The sequence below is a fragment of the Gavialis gangeticus genome, unplaced genomic scaffold (genome assembly GCF_001723915.1).
Source record: "Gavialis gangeticus isolate Ggan-Ray unplaced genomic scaffold, GavGan_comp1, whole genome shotgun sequence".
Taxonomy (NCBI): Eukaryota; Metazoa; Chordata; order Crocodylia; family Gavialidae; genus Gavialis; species Gavialis gangeticus.
The window spans coordinates 14,266,482-14,281,669 of NW_017729016.1; the positions used below are offsets into that span (position 1 = coordinate 14,266,482).

Sequence of the window (15,188 nt, forward strand, 5' to 3'; positions counted from 1 at the left end):
TACACACACATATACACACATGCACATACATTTATACATACATACACACACACACACACATGCACATACATGTAGGTTATACCAAGTCATTTCCAAGTCCAGAGTAACGGATGTTTCTGATATAATGGGAGGTTAAGTGATAGGCTTTAGGTGTCACAAGGGACTATAGGAAATAAACATGCTGGAGTTAGACTTCTTGTTTTTTCCCCCCACCACCCCCTTGCTCTTCCCTCTTCCTCTCCTCCCCTCCCCCCCCCACACACATAGGATGTAAGACTAGGTAATCAAATATTAACTTTTCTCTGAAGCCAAGGGCCCGACTTCAAAGGTCACAAAACCATGGGCAATGTGCACATACAAATGGGATTTAAACCCCAAGATGGGCCTGTTTTTTGACACCACATTTTCTGGGCAAAATCTTTTCTTGCCCTTTCACAGCCCGCCGTTCTGCCTAACTTTGATTGCATTTTGGTCTGCCTGTGAATCGCCCGCCCCACTGATTTATAAGCAATGCTTAGAAACATGAATGGTTGAGAAATCGAAAGACTTGTCCCTAATACAACAGCACCCTCTTTCAAGCACAGACACTGTAATTTTTAAACAGCTGCATTGTACCACGCAAAAGCTCTGCCAAGCATTTGAGTAAGTAGTTTTGATTTGAATCTTTAAAATCTTGTAAATATTTTCCCGTGCAATGTCATGCTTAACAGGAACCACATAGGCCCTCTATGTTCAGTCATTAAAATCACATTTAGCCTGCTCCGGCTTAGAGCAGTCCCAGTTTCTCTGGGAAAAAAATTGCTGTCACGAGCATTTGACAATTATGTATGGAGTATAATGACTAAAGGTACAGCTGGCCCTGGCATGAAGACATATGATAGCATAACAAATGGGTAAGGAGTCCAAGTGTCGCATGTCTACAATTTAACTGACTGCTGTACTTGTTTCTACTAGTTATTGTTCCCCAAGGTTTATGCAATTAGCATTCAATATAGCAGCTAACATTAATTTATGAAATTCTGGGAGACAACAATAACTCAGAGCCCAGCTACCTTCCCTGTAGACGCTTCATGGTGAAAACAGCTAGCATGTTTATTTAGCAAGTACTTAGAAGTGATTTGCCCTTTTTTTATTTTTAACTACACCAGGGAATATAAAAAGACGTATATGGCTGCAGAATCTAAAGTTACTTTTGCAGTAGTTCTTTTTGGGGCATATTGTTAAATAAAGATGTGTGGTTAAAGTTGTTTTTCTTTGTAACCATTCCACCATAAGTAGGATGTTACTTAAAAAAAAATAATCGTTCTCTGGATTAAAGATATATATTCGGGATCTCTGTCACATTTGTTGGAGCTCTCCTTCTGAAATGCAGGACTGAGCTCGAAGTTGTACCATTGCCTAAGGACCTGATCCAGTGTCCCCACCTATCAGTGGAGGCTTTGCTACTGCCTTTAATGGGTTTTGGACCAGGCTTTAATAATTTAGGTCATGAGGCTGTTCCCATTGAATTGAGTGGCAAAGCTCCTGGTGGCTTTACCGAAGTGGGAGAAGGCCCTCAATTGCATCCTTGGCATCAGGGACAAACTGAAGCCGGTGTCTCCCATTTACAGTGCTTGCTTCTCACATCATTGTTTTCTGAATCACTCTCTTGTGATGCTCTTTGCAAATAGTAGTAATACTGCTCTCTCTTCATATCTCCTCCTATCTTTGTGGTAGGCAAAATGAAGGTAACGAAGATGAAGAATTTTTACCCACTGGAGAAACATCTGTGGATTCCTACCCAAACTGGTTGAAATTCCACATTGGTATCAATCGGTACGAGCTGTATTCCAGACATAACCCTGCAATTGAGGCTTTGCTACAAGACCTAGTCTCCCAAAAGATAACAAGTGTTGGTAGGTCTAGATAAATGCCATTTCTGTGACTATTTATTCCTTGTCCGAGATGTCATTCCTGTTTTTATATTAATGAAAGTGTTTTGATGACTTATATTTGGTGTCTTTGAAACGTTGCTTCCCAGCTACATAGAAGCCTTCACTGATTTTTCTAGTTAAATGTAAAAGAGGTTTTATAAAGGCATATTGCCAGTTCCATATTACCTGAATTGCTGAGTGCTCTAGCAGGATCCCAGCTGCAAAGTATAGTGGGCCAAATCTATCCCTGGGGTACACCCATTAACTTCAGGGCTTATATTTCTAACAAGAGTAGCTAACTGGGCTGTGTAAACCACAAGCAGAAAACCAAATCAACACGCCAGAATTCTGCATACGTCTGGTATTTCCCCTCTTTCTTGAATTCTGCTTTCAGTGAAGATCTTGCTATCTGTAAAGAGAGAAAGATGAAGAGAAATGCCTTCACCAGCAAGGAAGGCTTAAAGAGCGAAGTAACCCAGTTTGGTGTCTCAGTCACTCCATCCTGTGCAGGCTTTGCTGCTGTGGCTTTAACACTCAGAGCTGCAGTGTTTGCAAAGCCAGATCTACCACTGACTTCAGGGAAAGTGGAACGCACATCAGGGTATCAGGATGGCGAGCAGAAGGCAGCTCTGCTTACTCTGCTCGTAAATCCACTAGTGAAATGATACCATTGGATGTCTTTAAGCAATGTGAAACACAGCGGTTGATTAACGATAGTTAGGTGTCCTTGAATCGAGCTTTATAGGTACAATGAAAAAGAAAACAAAACAGCTTCCTTGGTGTACTAAATAAATTCAGGTAATTTTATTCCCGGCTATTGAGAGCTGCAATATGTTCAGTGGTTTTTACATGCCTCAGAGCACACAGAAAATGAAGCAAATTACATTAAATGCAACCTTGCTCAGTACTTTGCACAATTTCACTAAGATGAAATAGTAGAAGCTCCATAAAAATGATGATCAGCTAGAGAGATAGATATCTCTATATATCTGTATAGATACGTGGATAGATATAGATAGATATAGATATCTATATATCCGCGTATCTATATAGAGATATCTCTCTATCTAGATATATATATCTATCTCTTTATATATGTAAATATAGCTATATAGCTATAGACATAGATATCAGCACAGCTGGAAAAGGTCACTGAGCCTTGGCCTTAGAAACTTATTCTGGAAGCATTTCCATTAGCTTCAGAATAGGTTTTGCCCAAGTGAAAGTAGAACGGCTTGGCCTAACGGTTACAATTCCATCTCAGGAACGACACAGACTTCTGAGTAGCAGTAGGAGTGAGCAGGCCTTGACAGCATAAAGCATGGGTTAATTTAGCCAACCAAGACAGTAGGAGCCATGATGCGCAGAGTGCCATGTGATTGAAAATCCACCCGGCTTGTAAAGAACCACCACATAGCTTTCAGCAGGACTCACGTGGGCCTTGTACTTTGTGGAGGAGGAGTTTTCAAACCTGGGTTGCTTTCACAAGCTGTCCAGCTTAAATGCACTGAAGGATCAACAAGAGGCTTAGGTTCCCCAAACACATGCTTGTTTAAAGAGTCTGAGCACTGATTTTGTACTGGATTGGGATTAAGAACCCAAATGTGGGACCAAAGCCATTCACCGTTCACCCCTTCAGTTCACATCATGGCAATGAGAGACATTCTTTTTAGATAATATCCCGTGCTACTCATCCTTCAGCCAAGGCCTCAGGATAACAGGGATAATTTACAATCAGTGGAACAAGTTCTAGGTGGCTTTCACTTTGATATGACGTTCGTCTTTCCCAGCCCACTCAGTATAGGATGATGTACAGAATGTTCCTTTTGTATTTGAATGAGGGTGGAGGTAGCTTCTTACAGTGCTCATGTTAAAACCACTCTTCGCTTGTCAATCAGGAGATGGAAGAGAAAGACACGTAAGCGGTGCTCTTTCCTACCTCTCATCATGCACCCTGCAGAATGGTGCTATCACTTTTGCAATCTGCAGTGTCGCCCTGAACCTGTGCAACAACCTTGTTTAACCCCAGGTTCTTGAAGAGTTTGCACCGAAGCCCTTGACCACTCATGTTCTGATTTATTGTAGTGCGTTGCATTAAAATGCTTTGGGACCGTCAGAGCATTTTATACTGCACTGATGAAGCACAGCTTCCAAAATAGACTGAATTCCATTCCCCATTTCAAGATCTAGATACCGTGCATGCTGTTTGTGCAGAGGAAAACCACGGCTTGCAGCATGCTCAGATGTGTTCGTAATGCAGTGCTTATCAGACAGGCGATAGAATGAAATGTTCAGTCGTTTGTCATGCGGCGTTGGCTAGTGGGTGTAGGAGGGGAATGAGAATCAGGAGTAATAGGGCTGAATTGTGTTCCAGCTACTGAGTTACTCTTGTACTCCTGGGGTTTTTGCTTAACCTGTCCATGCTTCAGTTAACCTATTGGCAAAACAGTTGTAATAAAAATGATGAATGATAATCTGGCCCCATTGACGTCAGTCGAACTTTTGCCACTGCCTTCCCTGAGGCCATGACTTCACTCTAAGTCTCATGCTGGTGTAGTGTGAGGCGTTAATTAATTATATGTTAGACAGAGCTTGGAAATCAATGAGGGAAAGGTGCTGCAGACTCATAGGACTATGAGTTATCACATGATGTATTTCTTCTGGGCTTGTCTCTCTGGTACGTGTTCAGACTGAGCTTTGCATGGTGGGATTGGGAGCATTAAGATGCTACTGTAGTCAAAATGTTAAAGAATAATTTTAATTTACACCCATGAAAGCACATAATGTTCATGGACAAAAATATTAAATGCATAGCATTAGACAAAGAGATAGCACTTTTTGAAGAGGGAAGTAACAACTAGTTTCCAGAAATGAAGCCATGCTAGTCTTTGAAGGAAGGCTTATCAAAATTGTACTGCCTGATCCTGGCTACAGTAGGAAGTTTGCCAGCCTAAGATGACAGGACACTGTAAAGAACAAACCATATTTTCTTCCTCTGTGACCAGGGTTATCGTCAAGTTTTCAAAAAAGGAGAAAAAAAGTGGAGGAAACTATTATTATTTTTTATTAGACAGGGCTATATGTTTTATTTTACACTGCACATTTTTAAGAGATTTAATAACATGTATTACAATAGCACCTGCCAAGTTTCACTTCTAGTGCACAGGACCAACAAGATTTCCAAAGTATATGAATTGATTACACAAGTCTAATGTATTTTACTAAAGGACACACAGTTGTTATATTGTCTTACATGCTCTGGCATATTTTCCAGTTTCCTGATTCTTTTGGTTGTCTTTTTTTCTGAAAAGCATCTGTGCAATGACTACCAGTTCAAAGGATACAATCAACAGAAATCTTCATACGGAGTAAGAATCATTTCCCCCCACTCAGTGCAATTACATCTATAGCATTGGCTAGGATAGGAAAAGACCTATGAACTTACCCAGTCTTTTCTGGGCAAGGAGTGTTGGGTAAAGCACATTTGGTAGTGTTTTGGTTGGTTCCATATAGGTTGTAATAGGCTCATGTGGTTTTGACATAGAGGTTTTGATCGCGTTCCATAATTAAACCCAAACTATAGCTAAACCGCTTTCAGCCAAGTCAGATTTCCCTGCTCAGCTTGCATTAATAATTGGAGTCATGTTCACAGAGATGGCTCAGGATCAATCAAACCTGCTCGCAAGATTCTGTAACCTACAGAGTTCCCTTAAAATGAAAATGGTGACAGAAGCAATTACTGCAAAGTTCACAAGAGCAGAGAGCATCAAGGTGACATTTTCTTGAGGTTATAGTTTAAATAGAACAAATCCATTGATGCGACTATGGAAAATGGACTATGAACGCTCCATTCAGTTCCCACAGTGACACCCAGAGGTGGCCTTCAAAAGTACAGGGTTAAGGACAGCTTGAAGCAAAGAATATGAATAGTGGCCTGTGTATCCTGTTCTCATTCTCATTTGGTATAAAGCATATTATGACTTAATTCAGTGCCAAATTTTCAGTGACTGGGATCTAAATATTATTATTTTCATTTGAACGCTAGCACCGTATTTTTAGGAGAGGTGGAGGCACAAAATGCATGCACAATTGCACAGCTTGTTTGCATTTGTAATGGTTTAATTGCATGCACAAATGACCCTAATTAGCCATTTCCTGCACATTTACCAAATGTACGTGCATAATCCTGGCAGCAGCTCCAGCAGTCTAACTACAAACATTGTGTGGCACTTAATGCCTTGGTTTAGTAATTGTGGGCCCAATCCTTTTCCCATTACCATCAAAAGGAGTTTTGCTATTGGATGAAATGTGAGCAGAATAGGTATCTGGGGTGTTTTTTTAATTCCCTGGTTGAAAGGCTTTGGGAACATTACCTGGCTCAGTTCCTTTCTAAAGTCTATGATGCATTCAATTTGTGCAGACATTAATTGGAAAGCTGGTGTACAAAATTACTGATGCAGAGTAAATGGTGCAGTTAACCAAGGTGGACACTAGAGAAGCAGCATAAGAGGGGAAGAAAGGTGGCAAAATAAGAGAAAGGCAATATTCTGAATATTGAACCTCACTTCTGGCTCTAAATATAATTATGAATACCTGCTCCAAAGGCAGGGAAGCAATGCATTGGGGAATGTGTGAAAAACGTGATGAAATATAGCACCATTGATCTACTTTATAAGAGAACAATGAATCTGCCAAGAATCAGCCGATTGATTAAATTTACAGCCCAAAGAAAAAAAGAAAAGAGGCCTTAAAAATGTACAACAAAGTCTTTGAATGTTTTAACAGATCTCCTCCCCTTTGGAAACTGCCTTTATTGTCTTGATTTAACTGAGGGAGACCTTTACAAGTTAGATAGCCATTGGGGCAGAGCAAGAACAATTTAAGAGGTGGCTAAAACTTGAAAGTTTGCAAATGTGTTCCTCCAAGTCTCTGAACTTGTGCAGGCCATTAATTGTCAGACGGGGTCAACGTGTTTATGCTAGATTTAGACCTGGGCTACAAAGTGGGACTCCAGATAGGGAGCCAAACTTTCCCTCATTCAGAGGTTACCACATCCTGAGGTTTGGCTTAGTCTCATCTCTCTCATATGTCAGCAGTTGCATAAGTACATTTAATACTGTGTGCTGGACCCTGACAAAAGAAATGAATTTCAGACAGTGCTACAGAGTAGCCCTTTATCTCTTCCTGGTGGTGTTGGAAAAGAACAAGGGGATTAGGCTGATATTTAGTGTTTGGGTAATGCCTCTGTCATTTTTAATGGTGGGGACTATTATGACTTAAAACAACGCTCAAAGTGTGGGCGTTACAAATACAAATGTCTGGACCTGAAGAGTGTAGAATCCGAATGGGCTGGCAAGATGAGAGTTGGAGTGCAGCAAGACATAAGAAAGCAAAGCCAAATCATAGCAGTGTTTTGTTCCACCCAGTATCTTGTCTCTGACGGGTTAAAACCAGATCCTTTAAAGGAAGTTAGGAAAAAACATCTCACTTAGTGAGGATGGTGGCACCTGTCTCATATGCTTGCTATGCGAAAGTCTTTACACAGGAGAGGTACAGGACTTAAGGAACATGTGGATTTCCTGAGCTTTCAGGAAAGAATAGGCAGAGGAAATTTGAGGACTGGGAGCGCATGGGAGAAGAACCACAGATCTCTGTGGCTGAGGTCATTACAGCTTGGATGCAGAAGCCATCAAAGTCAATAAAAAAAAGTCTTGGGGGCATTAATGCTCTTTAGACAAGTCCCTAACCCCTCAATATGATGAGTAGGACAGACTTCACTGAAGACTTGTTCCAAAGCCTATTGAAGTTTGGAGCGCTTTGGATCAGGCCATAGCACTCTTGCAATATGCTGGTTGACAGGAAAGATTAACACTAGAATATTAAGCTTTAGCATTCAACTTCTTTCTTTAGAAATGTTGATACTATTTGTAGTGGAATGTATTTTTAGCACTATATAAATTTGTGTAGTCATGGCACAAGAATGGATGGAAGAGTTACTCTGTGGCACCAGTGAGTTTGGAGGACTTTTCCAGAGCTGTTCATGGTCTGTGACAGAAATGTTCATTCGGGGACTCTTTAAAATGTGGATTTGGATTAAGATGGGATAACACCCTTGGAGTCAGAACAGCCCTACAGTTTAAGGCCTTCTTAGAAATGTCTTAGTGTTCTGATCAGAGACATGACAAGCTGTAATGGCTTAGTGTCATCATATGACTTCTCTGAATACTGTACATTCTAATCTGGTGTATTATAAATCCTTATGAAATTTTTATTTCGATAGTAGCTACAGTCTCAAGGGCATCTCCAAACAAGCAGACAAGGCTTTGGAACATAATTGGGCTCTTATTCTTAGGGATAATATAAAAAGGGACATGTCTGAACTGCAACATACATGGGAAGTGGACTTTTCTTCTCTTCTCCTTAAGAAATATATTTAAGAAAATGTTAAAAAGCCAACCTGTGAGTTTAATCTTTAGAGAAGAGGAAAATATCCAACCCTGACATTTGGGCAGAAAGTCTCCATGAGGTTGGGAGCAACTGTTTTAAACTGCATCCATACATGCAAGTCTGGGTATTTCCACACAGCAGACTTTTTGGACTCCAATCCTGCAAACATGCATGAACACACTTACTTTAAAAACTTATGAGTAGTGTCATTGAGTTTGATGGGACAAATCATGGAATTAAGCTCATGTGTGACTATCTGGAGGATGAGGGCCTTGGACTGTAAGCAGCTGGGTTCAGAGCATGCCTTTTAGTCATCCGTATGTACTGCAGGACAACTGCACTGCATTAGTTATAAGAATGGTATTTAGTGTTGTATACATTGGTAAGATCTGTGCAGATCAGTGTTGGGATGAAGATGCTGGGGGGCATACTGATGGGTAGTGTGAGTTTGCACAGAACCATGGGCAGAAGGTTTCCTGGGAAGATGCATTCTTCCAGAAACAAGTGAAGATTGCATTCACTGCATCCTTCTAGAACCACTGCTCACGTACAGCCGCCCCTGCAAAATTGCCTGGTGCTCTTCTGGCCATTGTAAATATAAAATCCACTTTTAGCACCAGCACTGGCACAGAACTCCATCAATGAACAGTCAAGGTTGCAACCACATGAATCTCTAACCAATAGGATGGTACCAATAGGCCATGAAGATCTTTTGTATTCTCACCTGACTTTCTCTAATGCAAAGACTAGCTGAGCTAGTGCCTTCTGTTGGGACATCACTCCCTTTGTGTCTGACCAGTCAGAACCATATTTCATGACTCTTTCATAAAGGTTTCCCCATTAGTGTTGCCAAATCTTTGGTTGTTAGCCAACAAAGTGTCCATTGGCCTACTCTGCATGGCTGAACCACCTAGTAACCTTAGAGTGTCCCAAACGGTGTTCAGAACCTGGTGAATTGAACCTCCCCTTTTTCTTCCATCTCTGCCTCTTTTGGGTTGTTTTTTTTTAAGACTCTCCATTTCCCAATCATGTATCAAAAGTTGGCCTGTCCCAATGGAAACAATCCTCCCTGAAATGAATTGGAAATCCCCACCCCCACCCCCGACACACACACAGCTGTAATGGGTCTATATCATCCCGCTTGGATCAGTTAAGAATTCTGATTTTTACGACTGGAGAGTTCAGTTGATAGTGTGAGAAATCAGCTTGACATGGACAGAGGCGATTAGACATCACTTTTTAAACACTGATTCTTATTGTCTGTAAGGGGGAGCAGAACTGCAGGAGTTGGCCCCAAGTTGACATCAATGAAGTTGCATGGACTCTAACCACTGATGTCAGTGGAGCAAGGCAGGGTTATAGAAGCTGAGGATCTAACTGAATGGAGGCAGTCCTGTCCTCTAACTCAGAGTGATACTCTGGGCTTTCATGGAGAATCTCTTGGCTTACATGTACTGACAGCATATGTGAGAGAAGCCTTGAGCCTGCTCTAATTTGTACTCAGGGCTCAACCTATACTTGTACCTATACCTCCTTCCCTTCTGGGGCACCTGAAGACATGGCTTGCTCATCAGAAGAGTAAATTTAATATGTGAAAACCGTCTGTTTCTGCTATACCTGTACAGTGAGAGTTATTTAATGCCCTTTAATTTCTAATTATTTATTTGTTCCTTTGGGATAGATGGGTAATGCTAGAAAAGGCAGGGGTCAACAAACCGGCAATGCAGGAGGGATTTTGTTCTAGAGGAAGAGTAATTAAACTGACCAGATTTGCATAGCATTTTGTTACAAAAATGTGGATTACAAGCACTGAAAGAGAGCTGGTGACCTATCAGTAATAAGGCACAGACTGGAGTAATTAAAAGGATGTGCAGCTAATGGGATTGGGAAGGGGGAAAAATGTACAAGTTACATGGGTTGAATGAGTCCAATTTTAAGACAAAATTTGTGTAATAAGATAATGTGAGATTGCATGTAGTACTTCAAGTTATACCGTTTTTGTCCAAATTCTAACGAAAGGGATTATCTGATCACTCAGAGGAAGTATTTACAAGGGCTGAATTGCACACACTGCGAAGACTGACATGAGCAGTATTTCAGAATGTGGAAATGAATTAAAAGTCAGGGTCTGGGTCATTTCAGTTTTTTGGAGGGTTCCTGGCTGGGGGAAAGGGCAGATGGTTTGCTGGAGCATGTATTTATCTTTCTTAAGTAACAGTATCATCAAAGGAGATGTACTCTTTTGAAACTCTTGTATTCATGTATAATGCATATTTTAAGTTACATTTGTTCTCATTCTGACAAAAAATGATCATTCTAAGTTTAGAAATACTATTGTCCAACTGTTAGCATGATATTGCCCAAATGGTGCAGACTTGCTAGAAATAAATGTCAGCCTTAAATTCTTAAATCACTGGAACTGGGAATTAAGTGTATGTTAGAGTTAAGCTAAATGGCTCTCAGTGGTCAACATTTTTGAATTGCAGTCACTACCTTGTGCTTGCTAAAACTTTCCAGAGGTCACCTCTCTTTCACATACATGCCTCTTAATGTAGGGCCGCATCCAAATACCATTGAAATAAGTGGGTACCTACCTATTGACTTCACAGGTGATATCCATAAAGAACATGAGAGACATATACCTGTACTTATTGCTCAGAAACAGATACTTAAACTAATCATAGCATAGACTAGAAGTTGTGACCTGTTCATGCCTTTTAATTAAGGGCTGGATGTTGCTTATCTGGTTGTGCAGCTTGGGTTCTGCTGCCCTCTTAAGACACACCTTATTCTCCTTCTCCAGTATGCGCACTTTTCATAGTAGCAAGTCCAAAGAAAATAGAGGGTAAGACAGGTGAAGGATTTGTTTCTGCAAACACTCTACGTATAGCACTGCCATTGAAGCCAGTGTTTCTGTGCTTGTAGTACTGAGCCAATGGTAAAAATGTCAGTGCAAGATGCAGGTGTTGTTTGGCCACTTTAAGTGCCTACACTACAGTGTATTACCCCTACTCACCTACTAAATCATTCTTTGTCCATGCTTAGAATTGCCCTGGATGTGTGCATGTTGATGATCTGATGCCACAGTGATGATAGCAATATAAATGCCTATACAGAGGCCCCCTAAGATACATTTGGTTAAAGATACCATGGGCTCTGATCCCTGCCATGCCACCATGGTGTGGCAGGAAGTGTGACTTGGGAATCAGTGACTGGATCCCAGATGTGCCCTTTCTACTTGTTAGTGCGTGGGAAACCTGGAATCAGGATCCTGGGTTCCTCCTACACAAGCAAATTGAAAGCAGGGTGCCCACAGCCCACTGTGATCTAGGACTGTTCTGGGCTGATTATTGGCACCAGTTCTGGGGCAGTCCCTGTCCTACTACACATTCAATTTAAGGTGCAATACAAACCAGCTATAAAAATACTCTGCATTTTTTGTGGAACACTTTTATGGCTGGTTTGCCATTTTATGGCACCTTAAATTGGGTGCCCTTGCCATTTATGCCATGATTAACACATTCATATAATGTGTAGAGGGGCCCAGATAGATCAATAGGCGACTGTTGAATGTAAGGGGAGTCGTATGTGGTAATTTTAAATTGTTTTGTTTTTTCCCCACAGCCATGAAATCAGGAGGCACTCAACTAAAACTGATCATGACGTTCCAAAATTATGGACAAGCGTTATTTAAACCAATGAAGTAAGTAATAAATATTTGTGCTCATTTTAAAACTGCCTTCCAATGGCCTGGGCATGCTAGTTTCCTAATAGCTATCTCTGAAAATGCCTTTTATGTTTTAGAGTTTACTTAGCTACATTTTCCAGTAAGTATGAGTTGTACACAAGTTAAGGATCTTGATGCATTTTGGCTTACTCAGAGTTTTATCCAAAGCTCACTGAAGTCAGTAGGAGTCTTTCCACTGCTACATTGGACTTTGGATGGGATCTGAGACGACAGAGGATATTTTATGGTTTTGTCAGAATGTCCAGCACATTATGAATTCTTCCACTCAAAAATACAGCATGTGTTCAAAGTTCCTTTAGTTTGTGGTTCTTTATTAAAAGGAAATGTATTCCCAGATCCTGTATTTTGTACTGTATTGCTTTCTTTTGAACAGAGTTTTGGCTGCGTTTTCAGAACAGATTTATTAAAGTGGAAGAAATAAATAGCATTTGTTTGATAAATATAATTTCATTCTTTGATATATTGTTGTTTGTATTTGAGGTGAGCTGTATAGTTATTTTGCTGAGAGTATATTGTAGCTATGAAAATGAGTTTCTCTGTGGAGATTATTTCAGATAGCAAAACAAGAGTGACGAGGGAAAGAAACGGATAGCACAGGAGTGATTTTGCTCTCCTGGCCATGTAAATCAGGAGTAATTCCACTGAGGTACGTGGAATTACACGGATGTAAAACTGGTGTAAGTGAGTTCTGAATCCAGCTCTCTGTGTTTGCACTGTCATAATGAAAACGACAGTGTGCTCATTGTACAGGATTTAGTCAAATCGCTTGAGGCTGCAAAATATTTAATGAAGCTACTCAATATCTTTGTCAGGGGTATCACTGGAATAATAACTTTGTTTCCTTTCTTTATTCCCACTGTAAGGGTGTTCAGCTAATTTCCTTTAAGAAGGTCCATACAAGAATAAGGAAGCAGAGAATGGGTGGTTTCGAATGTATATTGGTGCTGTATACATTGGGAATGATGGCCCAGTAAACAGGTTGATATCTAGAGATCTATCTAAAGATAGATACAGAATCCCTGTCTGACCTCAGGCAAGTCTTTTAATCACACTGGGCACGTCAACATGTGCACCTGACTGCTCATTTGGTACTGTGCAGTCCTTTAGTATTTGCTTCCTAAAGTACTACTGTGCCCATGGCACACGGTTATTTTTAGACACGATGTTGCTGTTTGTCATGATTTGTGCCTGCTGACACTATGTCGCCATAGCTCATTGCTACAGCAACGTAGCGTCTTGTGTAGATGCGCCTACTGTGACTGTTCCCTGTCTTTTAAAAGGGAATTAGAAAAGGAAATAATATACTCCGTAGGTGTGTGGTGAAGGTAAATGCATCGAGGATGGAGACATTCTGACGGTTAACTCATAGAGGCCATATGAGAACCTAAGATAGACCAGACCTCCTGTGGCCTCCACAAGTGCCGGACAGCTGAGCTTCCTTCACCTCAGTTATCTGGGGATGTCCTCCTTATTCACATGTATCCTGCAATTCATGAGCAAGTCCCATGTGCCTCAGAATGGACTGATGATTTGTGCAAAGTCCCATTTTACACCAGGCCCCCACATAAAGTCATTTAAGGCGCAATATGTCTCTGAACTTGCAAACAGCAACACCATTAAAGCAGTGCGAAAGGGCATTTAACCCACTTTAAAGGCCAATTTTGTGGCGTGTACAAAGGCCCAAACATAGCATTCTCCAGCCCATTTTCCCATGGGCTCCTTAGCTCCCCTGGAAGGTATAGTGTACTGAGAGGAGCCGTCATCAGTTAATGCTGCCACATCTGAAGAGAGATGATGCCAAAGAACCCACTTTCCCCCAAGTGGACCTGCTCCAAGTTGCAGAGTTATGAAAGCATAGGTTTGGATGATATCATGATGTAGGCTCATGTCTCCTCCCTTCCCCTTTCAAACAAGCAGAATCTGATGCATTTTATTACAATTTACAAACGGGAAACTGAGACCCTGATATAGCCCAGCTGTCTTTAATGTGTAATTATTTCCTGGGCAGCTTTATATGTTTGAGCATATTTGTCTTTTCTCCATTGGCTTAGCTGCAGGTACTTTAAATCATTATCATTGCCGTGACATTGTAATTGTGAGAATGAGGTTAAATCAAAAGTTTACCATTTATGCTGCACTATATACAGCACTGGCAAGATGATGGATGACAATGGATGTATAGCCAGTTTCCTATATAGAGAAGCAATTACCACTATCCACCAGAACAATAGCAGAAAATGACTATATCTTAATCACCCCTTCTGCTTGATTTCAAGGGTGCTGACACACTATTTTAAACTGATTTTTGCATTAAATACATGTGTAGCAAAGGAAGCGCTGCAGCATGCCAAAACTGTTTTTTTTAGGTGCTACATATTCCAATGGCAACATTGCTGTATTTGAGGTGATCACTGTGGAATACTGCAGGGTTTTATTAAAGGCATTTGCTAGTATTTGTTTCCTTTATGACTGTTATGGCTAAGTGCAGACATTGTGGTGGGGAGGTTAGATTGCTTTAAAATGGCTACCCAATCTAAGGGAAGTTGGGATGGGAGGAAGCTAGCAGAGGGCTTGGGGTATCAAGTGGGGGCAAGTAGGCTTGGGGTGGTTGAAAATCTGCGAAGGGATGGGGGGAAGGTGGTGTCCATTGAGGGGTGGGAAGGAAAGCAGCATTCATGGGCAGTTGCTGGGGTCTGGGTGGGTTTGATGGGGTCAAGGTGTTTGCAGGGTCTGCAGGGAGGTTTGGCGGGGGGACTCCACTCCCCTATTCCTCCCATCCCTCCCCCCACCAATACTTACCTGTTCAGCTCCTAGAAGCAGCAAATGCTGATAAAACCAGCAACACCTAGAGCGGTTTGCAGGATTCGGGAAGGGGGGGGTGCTAAAAATAGCCCAGTGCCAGGGTGGGGGGGTAGGAAAAGCACAGTCCCATGGCTGGGGCTGGCGGCCGGGCTTTCCCAGCCCTAGGGCTGTGCAGCTAACTGTACAGAAGTTCAGTGTACCAGTCTAACCTACATTCATAGATTCATAGACATTAGGACTGGAAGGGACCTCTGAAGATCATCGAGTCCAGCCCCCTG

General features: G+C 41.3%; 1 protein-coding gene across 1 annotated transcript in view; it reads left to right on the plus strand.

Moving 5' to 3' along the window:
• The window catches only part of FAM20C (FAM20C, golgi associated secretory pathway kinase), a 115,741-nt gene that overhangs the window by 7,987 nt on the left and 92,566 nt on the right, over positions 1-15,188 (plus strand). Inside the window, exons 2-4 of the mRNA XM_019512606.1 lie at positions 605-642; positions 1,671-1,895; positions 11,985-12,063. Coding sequence (XP_019368151.1) covers positions 605-642; positions 1,671-1,895; positions 11,985-12,063 — 342 coding nt within the window. The remainder of the gene's footprint in view (positions 1-604; positions 643-1,670; positions 1,896-11,984; positions 12,064-15,188) is intronic.